This window comes from Aythya fuligula, chromosome 23 (genome assembly GCF_009819795.1).
Source record: "Aythya fuligula isolate bAytFul2 chromosome 23, bAytFul2.pri, whole genome shotgun sequence".
NCBI classification, from domain to species: Eukaryota; Metazoa; Chordata; class Aves; order Anseriformes; family Anatidae; genus Aythya; species Aythya fuligula.
Window position 1 is genome coordinate 1,747,895 of NC_045581.1, and position 10,359 is coordinate 1,758,253.

A 10,359-nucleotide genomic window follows, 5' to 3' on the forward strand; every position below is an offset into this window, starting at 1 on the left:
AGGACACACGGTGTAGGACAGGATACGCCATGCAGGACACAGCACGCAGGACAGGACACTCGATGCAGGATGCACCACGAAGGGCACAGGACACAGGACAGGAGAGGACAGGACACACCAACACCACACAGGACAGAGGATTCGGGACACAGCACGCAGGGTGGAGGAGGACACACGATGCAGGACTCACACACCAGGCCATGATGCGCTGTGCAGGACGCGCCCTGCAGCGCGTGCCGCCAGCACCACCTCGTGGCTGCCGTCGGGGCCCGCCTGAGCCGCACGGCCCGGCCCCCCCCCGCCTCCCCAAAAGCCCCCCGGTCCCTACCGCTCCCTCTGCCCCCCCCCCGGCCCGGTTCGGCCCCGGAGCTGACGAGGGAAGGAGCCGGGAGCGGCCCCGAGGCACAGGTCCCCACCCCCCGTCCCCAGGGCCCCCCTGCGCGGCGTGCGCTCACCGCGGGGCACGGCCCCCCCCGGGGTGCACCCCTGAACCGAGGGTCCCCATCGTGCTGCAACCCCGGCACGGCGTGCACCCCACCGTGGTGCAACCCCCTCCTGCTGTGCAGCCCAAATCTGCTCGCACCCCCCAGGCCCCAGTCTCCCAGAGGATGCAGGGTGCAGGATGAAGGATATGGGGTGCAGGGTGCAGGATGAAGGCTGTAGCAAATAGAAGCACAACACAGGCTGCACCCCGCTGCTCCCCACACCACGCAGCATGCCCACCCCATCCCAGGGTGCCCCCACTGTCAGGTGCTCTGATCAGGGCTCACTGGGCCTCCCTACCACAAGTCACTGTGCCCCAAAACACTGCTCCCCTGCTTGCACGCACACTGTGCCCTCACCCCAGCACTAGGTCCATACCATACATGCCCCAGAAAGCCCCACAGAAGACCCCAGAAGGACAAAGATGCCTTTTTCTTTTTTTTTTTCTTTTTTTTTTTTTCCAAACAAGACTTTATTGAGGAGGAAGGGAGAGCCCTGGGGGAGTCAGCCGACCCTCCAAGGCTGGAAGGGGTCACAGGCGACACACAGCCCCCAGCTTGGCTTCCCTCCAGGCTGGCTGGGGAAGCAGCAGAGACTGGCGGCCGGGTCCTGTCTCCTTGTCACAGCTGGTCCCCAAAGGCCCTGCAGAAGGCACCGCGGTCCCGGGGCACTAAGCAAGAGGAGAGCGACTCGGGCAAATGCAACCCTCCAAAGGCCAAGAGGAGGGCAGCTGGAGGCACCACTGAAGGCACGAGGCAAGCACGGGCAGTGTTAACTGCGGTACAGACGTCCTTAGGGAAGTCCCAGCCCTCTCGCTGACTGTCCCTGCTTGGCACTTTATCCCTTGTAAATTAAGACTGAAAGCCTGCTAGAAGGCACAACCCACGTGCAAAACTTGAGGCTGGGGCCAAGGCAGAGCTGGGGCTGCCCCTGATGGGGGGATGCCTGCGGCCACCTCAGCTGAAGTCCCGGTCCGGCAGCACCAGCGGAGCCACCAGCGTCCAGGCGTAGAGCAGGAGCCCGGCCCAGCTGGAGCAGATCTTCACCCACACGGCTGTCCAGGGGCTGCTCAGCACCCGAAGGCTCTCGTCGGGCCTGAAAGGGCACGAAGGGGGCACTTGTCACCACGCCATGCTGGCACGGTGGCACCCTGCAGCCCCGAGGTCCCCAGCCACATGCTGGGGGATGCAGCCCCGGTGCTGGGTCCCTGCTCCCCCACGTTCCCAGGGTGCAGGGGAGGATGCTGCAAGGACGGGGAGGATGCTGAAAGGATAGGGGGGATGTTGCAAGGACCGGGAGGGGGTGCTGCAAGTGGGTACCCAACAAACTCACACCCAGAGCACATCCATAGGGCGCTCAGCCACCCCCAAATAATTAACCCTAATTGGGATGCCCGTGAAGTTTGCTCACACGTGGATCCATCCCCAGCAGCCGTGCCCAGCCCAAGTACAAGGAGGACCCCACAGAAGGGGGAGCAGAGAAGGGGGATGCCCCCGGGGTTGCTGCCCACCTGTACCAGTTGGTGAGCGTCATCATGATGTAGAGGGCAGCGAGGACGAGGCAGAGGTGGAAGAAGCTGTAGCTGTAGGTGACGCCGTCCTGCTCATTGTCATAGGTGTGGTGCACTCCGCTCTCTGCCGCCGCTGCATCCCCAGCGCTTGGCCCGGCCCCGCTCTCCTCTGTCAGCATCATCTTGTTGACCTGCGCGTGGTCCGAGGAGCGGATGCTGCAGACAGACGGACAGACAGATCAGGGTGACTGTGCCTCAGCATGGGGACACCCCACAGGGGTGTCCCTAGGGTGGCAGGGCAGTCTGGGGGACATGGCTCATGCTGAAACCCCCTGACACTCTAAAAGCTGTGAGCAGAACCCCGCGGGGTGCCCAGACCTGGGGACGGGATGGCTCTGCAGGCAGCACTTGGTGCCAACACCCCAGAACAAGCTGCTGCACCGATTCCCCTAAAATCCTCCTGGTGCCTCTGGGCAAGCAGAGGGACCATGCGGTCCCAGGGGCCACGCGCCACATCCTCACCTGATGAAGAGGGTGCAGAGGATGAAGATCACCAGCCCCACGATGCTCGGGGCATCCCACCACGTTGTCAGCGGCTGGGCAGCCTCTGCTGAGCCCGTGCTGTTCCTGAGCAGCAGCGTGGGGTTACAGTCCTGGTCTGGGGGGGCACATAGTGGGGTCAGCATCTGTCCCCAGCCTCACGCCCCCCCCGAGCAGCAGGCAGCAAGCCTGAGGATGTGCTGTGCTTACTGGGGACGTTGGCCAGGGCGGACCAGGTGATGAAGACAGTGTAGAGGGTGATGAGGGAGGCCTGCAGCAGCCCCGAGTGCGGCTGGGCATCCTGCAAACACAACGGGGACACTCAGGGCTCATCCCGGCACAGGGGGAGGTGGCAGGGCCATCAGCCTCCCGGTCCCCCCGCCACCTCACCTGGATTTTGGGCAGGATGGACATGGTCGAGACGATGACGCAGAGGATGAGGTTGATGCTGATGAGGACCTTGCCCTCCGTGCAGCCCTGGGGCTTGGTGTAGTAAACATAGAGCAGCACGATGGCCACAATGGAGGCAGCATAGAAGATGAAGGTGACAGCGCAAAGGGCTGGGAGAGGAAGGAAAAAAGGAAGGGGGCTGGAGCAGAGCCCCGGGCACCACTGCAGGGCAGTGCCCGGCCCCAGGACAAGGTTCGTGGGGCAGCAGGGCGCAAGGCACAGCCACACCAACCTGCGTACCAGCCCTTGGCACTGCCCTCGCCCGCGTTGCGCAGCCACAGCTGGCTCCAGGAGTGGGCAAAGTCGATGAGGAGGATGAGCTGGATGAGGATGAAGAGGAAGGAGCCGACCACGCCGAAGTAGAACCAGACTTGGGTGGTGGGAGGAAGAGAAGAAGCCGTTAGCCATGGGAATGTGACAGTGCTGGGTGCATCGGGGCAGCACCCAGCGCCAGGACACATGGACACGGAGGGCAGGATGGTGCCCCTGGTGTGCTGCAAACCCTGTGGCCACCCCACTGCCCGCCTGCAGCCCCTCACCTGAGGTGAAGGAGCCGTCAGGGATGTAGAAGGCCCCCACCGTGAGCCCCACCAGCACCAAGAACTTCAAGAACCAGAAGCTGCAGGAGGGAAGAGGAGGCAGGGTCAGCAAACGTGAACCATTGCTGCTTGGAGTGAACCCCCGAAGGATCCCAAAACACTGGGTCAGGGGCTCTGCTGCCCCCCTCCCAAACCAGTGTCCCCAGGGAAACATGCTCAGGGGCTACTCGGCTCCTTGTTCAGGAGCCAGGGTCCAGGCATTCCCCAGACAGGAGTGGTGCTGGGGGAATCCCAGATTTCCCAGCATGTTGCACCAGCCAGTACGTGCAGCACTGGGGGGTAAAACAAGCTGGACATCCCCAGAAGTGTTGCATTCGACCCAAAACTTGAGAGTGGGCTCAAACTGCTCTTCTGCTTTATCCTCCAGTTCCCCGTGAACAGAATGGGGACAAAAAGGGAAGAAAAAAAAAAAAAAAAAAAAGGAAACGGGCTCCCCCCAAACATGCTTCAAGCTAAGCGTGGGGTCTTGCTCACCCGTTCTGCACAGCCGCTCGCGGGTCCTTGCTGCTGCGCACGCACACCATGATCACGGCGAAGAGGAAGAAGAAGGAGGCCGCGGCGAAGCCCATGCGGTACACGGCCTTGTGGCCCAGGAAGCCGCTGCAGTCAGCGTGGACTTGGACCCCCAGCACCGAGCCGCTGCCCTTGCAGAAGCCGGGGAGCTGCAGGGGTGAGAAGATGGGGAGTGAGTGCCCCGGCTGCTCCCCGAGCACCCCACACTCTCAGCCGGCCAGCAAGAGGGTGGCACAACTGGGGACATCGGTGGGGTGACCCAGCCAAAGCCACCCTGCGGGGCACTGGGTAGCTGGGGTGAAACCGGCATTTCCCAAAAGGTCCCAAAATGGGATGTAGGAAACCTTTTGGATAGACAGCTGGGAGAAACTGATATGTGATATTGCAGGAATTTATCCCACTGCATTGTCATCTCCATGGAAAGCCAGGGTCAATGACACCCTCTCCTGGCGAGATGCTTGAAAAAAAGCATCAGAAGCAACATCAAACCCCCAAAAAATCACGTTTTTAATACAGCCTCATGTACCCATCCCAAGCTAAACCCCTTCCCCAGCGTGATCGAGTCCGGCAACCTCCGCGAGGGCAGCAGGAGTCACCTTGTACAGCTCCTTCTCCACACCGGGGATGATCATGATGATGGAGACGAGAGTGCAGAGGAAGAGGAAGAAGGTGAAGAGGAGGCGGGACACAGTCGAGTTCCTGGCCGAGGGACAGCAGCCGCAGAGCAGGCATGATGCGGGGCCGCACAGGCAGGACACCTGCAATGAGAGCAGGGGGGGCGTGGGAAGGGGATCACCTTTTCGACCTAGTAGGGGATGGGGAAAAAACCCATACCAGCACCATGGGGAAGCCAGCTAGTTCTGCCAGCTCTCCCTGCAGGCCGTGCTGCTAAACCCATTTTATAGGTGGGAAAACTGAGGCGCAGCATCCTCAGAAGTCCACGGTGGTTTCTGGTGGTCCAAATCCCCAGCTCCAACAAACCGTGGTGACAGAAGCATTTGGGAGATGCTGTTCGCATCCCTGCAGTTGGCCTTCAACAAGTTTGACTTTGCTGCTCCTTGAAATGTTGTTCCCACTGGATATTCACCTGCTTATTTAACACCTACAAGGTTTTGGATTACCCTGAGCAACAATCATTGCCCTTCAAGGAAGCACAACCGAGGGGTTTTGCATGAAATCGGGTTTAATGCTGGCTAGGGGGCAGGAGGGCAGGTTACGGCCAGCAGCCAGCCCTGGCCACCACGTCCTGGTCTGGATGTGACTGAGCAGGACAGGGACAATTTACAGCCTCTTCATCACCTCCATGGACCCACACATCTACGGGGCCACATCCAAAACCCCCATTTCCCAGAAGGGCATAGAGTTAGAGAATAAACAACGTTAGAAACGGTTCAAGAAACATTTCTGAACTTTTAACCCACTCGTAGGTCATATGAGCAAAAGGTCCCGTGTTAAATATGTGTCCCACTCGCTGGTCCTCACCAAACTGCTCTCCCTCTATCTGCAGGTAACTTCATCAATTTATTTTGCTTCTGATGCTTTTCTTCTTCCCCTCAAGCAGCTTTTTCTGCCCTGCACTTGAGGGGCCTCAGCCAGCCACAGGCCCACAGACACTGGAAGGGCTCAGCTCTCTCCCATAATGGGGATGTGCACGTTGTGTGTTCATTATTACCCAGAAAAGGCTACACACTTCCTTAATTATGCCCAGCAATCGATGGTAATTAAATATCTGTCCATATCAACTAAAATGCACATTCCTCTATCCTAAAATTAGTGGGGGGGAAATGGAGATGGCAGAAAAGAAACGCAGCTTTTCGGGTGGCTGTGCAGGGACATCAAACGTGCAGCTTCCTCCTCAGATGCAGGAGTGTGGAGGTTCACAGCACTCACTGTGACTCCCCAAAATCACTAGAGGAAGCTTTGAAGTTATTTTGGAAACCTCAGCACATCACTGCTCAAGCAAAATCAGCTCCTCCCTGATGTATACAGCATCCAGCCCAGCCAGAGGCTGTGCTGAGCAGGCAAGAGGAGCACACCTTTCCTCAGGGACCATGAAGGAGCTACTCAAGAGACATCACTTCATGCTTTTGACTTGAGAACATGAAAAAGCAGCCTTCAGTTCAAGATTACTTCCTCATTAAGTGCACTGTTTGCACGAGAATGCATTTAAAATGTGTTGGTGTTACCATATGTAACCTTCAAATTGAAGAAAAGAAAAGAAAAGAAAAGAAAAAGAAAAGAAAAGAAAAGAAAAGAAAAGAAAAGAAAAGAAAAGAAAAGAAAAGAAAAGAAAAGAAAAGAAAAGAAAAGAAAAGAAAAGAAAAGAAAAGAAAAGAAAAGAAAAGAAAAGAAAAGAAAAGAAAAGAAAAGAAAAGAAAAGAAAAGAAAAGAAAAGAAAAGAAAAAGAGGCACTGAAAACAGCCTGAAAAATCGTGAGGTTTGTCATTTGTGGCTGAATTTGGGGGTTCAGCCCTCTGCTGCTGTCACATCCCACCGTTGAGGCTGCTCAGGCTTTGTGGTTGCAGGGTGACCACGGCACGCACGGCAAGATGTGCAAAGGCATCACAGCACAACCCACAGCCTGAGCAGAACCTCGTCCCCAGCACCCACAGCTTTCTGTTTAAAAGAGAAATGAAGCAACAAGGGCTTGGTTAGAGTCAGACAAAAGGGAGAGAGGCACGGGCTGAGCATGGCCAGGAGATGTGCTTATACTTGGGAATGCTCCTGCACGGCACCCCACGCTTGAGCATCTGCAAAACCCTGCAGGAGACACAACCCCGGGCACCCCATTTTCCCTGGGATAGGTACATCACCATGCTGCAGGTACAAGGTTTTGGGGAGCCCATGTCCCCCTGGAGCTTTCCATAACTGTAGAACCATTGAACTTGGAAAAGACCTCTAAGATCATCAGGTCCAACCAGAGCTGGACTTTAGGGTAGGCTCTTAGAGGACAAGCTCTGTGGCCTCATTTCAGTTTTTATGGCCTCCTGCAAGCACAGGGAGGCACCACCCAGCATAACGGGGTAGGGCGGTAACCTGAGAGTCCCACGTCACCAGCAGGCCTTTTGTCACTGGGAACCTGCCTACAAACTGCCCTTCTCAAACACCTTTGCAAGGGAAGAGGCAGCTCTTGATTTCAGCTTTTTCCTTTGTTTCTCTTGAACAAGTGAGTGGAAAAAAGGCTAAAGAAGCCTTCTGTAGGAATACAGCACTGGAAGTGCCCCATTGCACCTCCCCAGCGGGCTTTCAGGAATGCCCACGAGTACAAAGGTGGATCCAGCAGGACAGAAAAAACAAACGAAGGGAAGTGACCCACAAACGTGGTGGACTGACGAGGAAGCGTCAGGTTTCAGCTGCCGCAGATTAAAGATTAATCCCGCCAGTTTCACTATCAACATCCTCACAAAACACAGCTCACTGCCAGAACTGCAGCTGGGGGAGCAGTCGGTGCAGGACGGGCACCGTTTACACAGCCCAAACCCAGCACCACCCCCTCCTGGCTGCCCTCGCCCCCACACCCCCGAGGATGCAGAGACTGAGTCAACCAAAAGCAATGCCAAGCAGCCAGTCATCATCTAATGAGCTGGCAAATTAATCAGTACCAAAGGCAACGAGGTCAGCGCAGGCTGGGGAGGTGGGAACCCCTGGGCACCAGGTCCCAGCATCGCCCCACAGCCAGGTGAAATGCAGGGGCCTGACCCTACACAGAACCTACAAGTGAGTGACTCTATCATGGGCCAAAATGTTTTCTGGGGGGGAAACCATCCAGAATTGTGTCAACACCCTCCACAGCCCTGCACTGGAGTAACTCCTGGCATTTCCGATACTGCCAACGGGTCCAAGTGAAACTCTCAGAACTTTGAGGCTGAGTTGCGAAAGCAGCCCCGTCCCCATCCCTGTTCCCGTCCCCGTTCCCAGCCAGGTGGGGAGGTTTCGGGGACCTGCCCCAGCCCATGCCCAGGAAGGCAGCGCCGGGTGCGTGTCATGGGGCACGGCACCAGCAGCACCCATCTGTGTCACCGGGCACAGCACCGGGCATGGCACCCGCACAGAGCCCCCCTCCCAGCCCCTCGTTCACAGCCAGGATGCTGGGATGGCACAGGGGGGTGTCAGCCCCTGCTTCCACCCCCGGTGTATCGGGGCAGGGGGTGAGCCCCCCTCCTGGGATGCCCTGGGAGCCCAGGATACCCCAAGCCCTCCCCAGAGCTGGGTGGAGGCAGGACCCTGCTTTCCCTCAGTGCTGTAGGAAGAGTGCCCCAGCTCCCCACAGCCCCCCCAGGTGCATGGGACACACCCCCGGGGGGTGCCCTGATGCTATGGGATCCCCCTGAGCACGACATTCATGAGCTCCACATCTCCCTTGGGCGAACCCCACGGGGCTCCCTTGGACACCCCCGGGTGCAGTGAGCCCCCCTGCCATGGGTGTCCCCTGACTCCCCCGGGGTACAGAGGGGCGCACCAGGCGGGTGTCTCCTACAAGCCCGCGGGGGTCCCCTATGACCCCCCGGGTACAGAGGGGGGCACCCTCTGGGGGGGTCCCGCGCATTCCCCCGGGGGTCCCCTGCGCCCCCCCGGCTTCACCGGGCCGCACCCCCCCGCTTCCCCTCCCCCGTCCGGTGCCTCCTGCGCCCCCCCCGGCTGCAGCGGGCCCGGCTCGCCCCTGTCCCCCCCAGAACCGCACCGGGGCGATTCCCCTGGGTGCCCCCAGACCCACCCTGGGTGCGCCCAGAGCCCCCTCCGGTCCCGTCCCGGAGCCGAACCCGGTGCTGCTGCGGCTCGGAACCGGTTCGGCTCCGGTTCCCCCCGCGGTGCCCACCCGCTGCCCCGGCACTCACGCAGCTCAGCAGGGAGCAGACCCCCAGGCAGGCCCCCATCGTGCGCCCCCGGCTCCCCGGGCCCGGCGCGGCACCTCCCCGGGGCGGGCCCGAGGCTGCGGGGCGGGGGCAGCGGCGGGGCGGGCCCGGGGGGGGGGCAAGGGTACCGGGGGGGGAACGGGAGGGTCCCCCCGGCACGGCGAGGGACGAGGAACCCGGGTCGGTAGGGTGGGAGGTGCGGGGGGGGAGCTGGAGAGTAAGGGGTGGGGGAGATGGGGCTGCTGGAGGAGGTCCCGGCCCCGGGGGTGGGATGGGAATGGGGGTGTGGAGGGGGGAGTGTGGGGATGGGATGGGATGGGATGGGATGGGATGGGATGGGATGGGATGGGATGGGATGGGATGGGATGGGGTGGGGTGGGGTGGGGTGGGGTGGGATGGGTGGGGTGGGATGGGTGGGGTAGGGTAGAATTAGAATAGAGGATAGGATAGGATAGGATAGGATAGGACAGGACAGGACAGGACAGAACAGAACAGAACAGAACAGAATAGAATAGTTCTGGTTGGAAGGGATCAAGTCCCACTGCCAGCCTACTGCCGAAGCTGAAGCACAGCCCCCTCTCTAGGAGGCCTGTTCCCGTGTCTGACAGCCAGGAAAGTTTTCCCCAGCTGTGCTGGGTCTGGCTGGGATGCAGTCACCTTTCCCTGCAGCAGCCCCCCCAGCGCTGTGCTGTGCTGGAGCAGCGCTGGTTTCACAGCGGTGTTGTGCCAGCTGCTGAGCAGTGCTGGCACTGCAGCAGGACGCCCTGCGACCCCCCAGAGGCAGCAGGCTGGGGGTGGGCAAGAGGGGAGGAAGGAACATCAGCAGGACAGCTGCCCTAAACCCACCAAAGGGATGTTCCATACCATGTGGGGTCACACTCAGCAGTAAGAGGTGGAAAAGGAAGCAGAGGGGAGGGGAGGGCTCTTGTGAAAACATCTGTCCTCCCGAACAACGGCTACGTGCCTTGGGGCCCTGCTTCGAGGATGTGGTCAAGCATCAGTCGTTGGTGGGAAACAGAGAAATTTCTTTCCTCTGTGTTTCCACATGGCCTTTGTTTTTCTTTCTTTTTTTCCCCTTTTTCCACTTTCCTTTTCCCTTTCGTTAAATTATTTAATTAATAATATTTTTCCCTTGATAATTATTTTTACTTTAATTAAATTGTCCTTATCTCAACCCGTGAGTTGTTTCTTTCCTTTTCTTCTTCCCCTCCTCTCCTGAGGAGGGGCAGTGAGTGCAGTAGTGGTGGCGTTCAGCTGCCTACCACAGTAAAACCACCACACCGCCGCCTGGTCCGAGCATCCCCCGGGGAAGGTGAGCGCCTCCCCTCGCTGCTTCCCCTCTGTAGGGAGCAGTGAGGGCACCCCTCAACCTCCAGCTCTCCAAACCAGACCTACTGTTGCCCTCCTCTGA

The 10,359-nt window shown here is 59.0% G+C and overlaps 1 protein-coding gene across 1 annotated transcript; it reads right to left on the minus strand.

The window, feature by feature from the left end:
* Window positions 1-1,019: 1,019 nt before the first annotated feature.
* SERINC2 (serine incorporator 2) lies at window positions 1,020-8,986 on the minus strand. Its single transcript, XM_032202314.1, has 10 exons — window positions 8,931-8,986; window positions 4,692-4,853; window positions 4,057-4,244; window positions 3,523-3,602; window positions 3,216-3,353; window positions 2,924-3,093; window positions 2,744-2,834; window positions 2,516-2,651; window positions 1,994-2,209; window positions 1,020-1,578 (listed from the first exon to the last, which is right to left on the minus strand). Exons 1-10 carry the CDS (start codon window positions 8,967-8,969, stop codon window positions 1,440-1,442), a joined length of 1,359 nt encoding a protein of 452 aa, XP_032058205.1. The 5' UTR covers window positions 8,970-8,986; the 3' UTR covers window positions 1,020-1,439.
* Window positions 8,987-10,359: the final 1,373 nt, after the last annotated feature.

What these genes read in the sequence shown, in the direction of transcription:
- SERINC2 (XM_032202314.1), bottom strand. Translation starts at nt 8,969, where the DNA reads ATGGGGGCCTGCCTGGGGGTCTGCTCCCTGCTGAGCTGC. An exon ending in TGGAGAAGGAGCTGTACAAG is followed by an intron (nt 4,245 to 4,691) that starts GTGACTCCTGCT and finishes TCACCCCTGCAG; the next exon opens with CTCCCCGGCTTCTGCAAGGG. An exon ending in TGCCAAGGGCTGGTACGCAG is followed by an intron (nt 3,094 to 3,215) that starts GTTGGTGTGGCT and finishes TTCCTCTCCCAG; the next exon opens with CCCTTTGCGCTGTCACCTTC.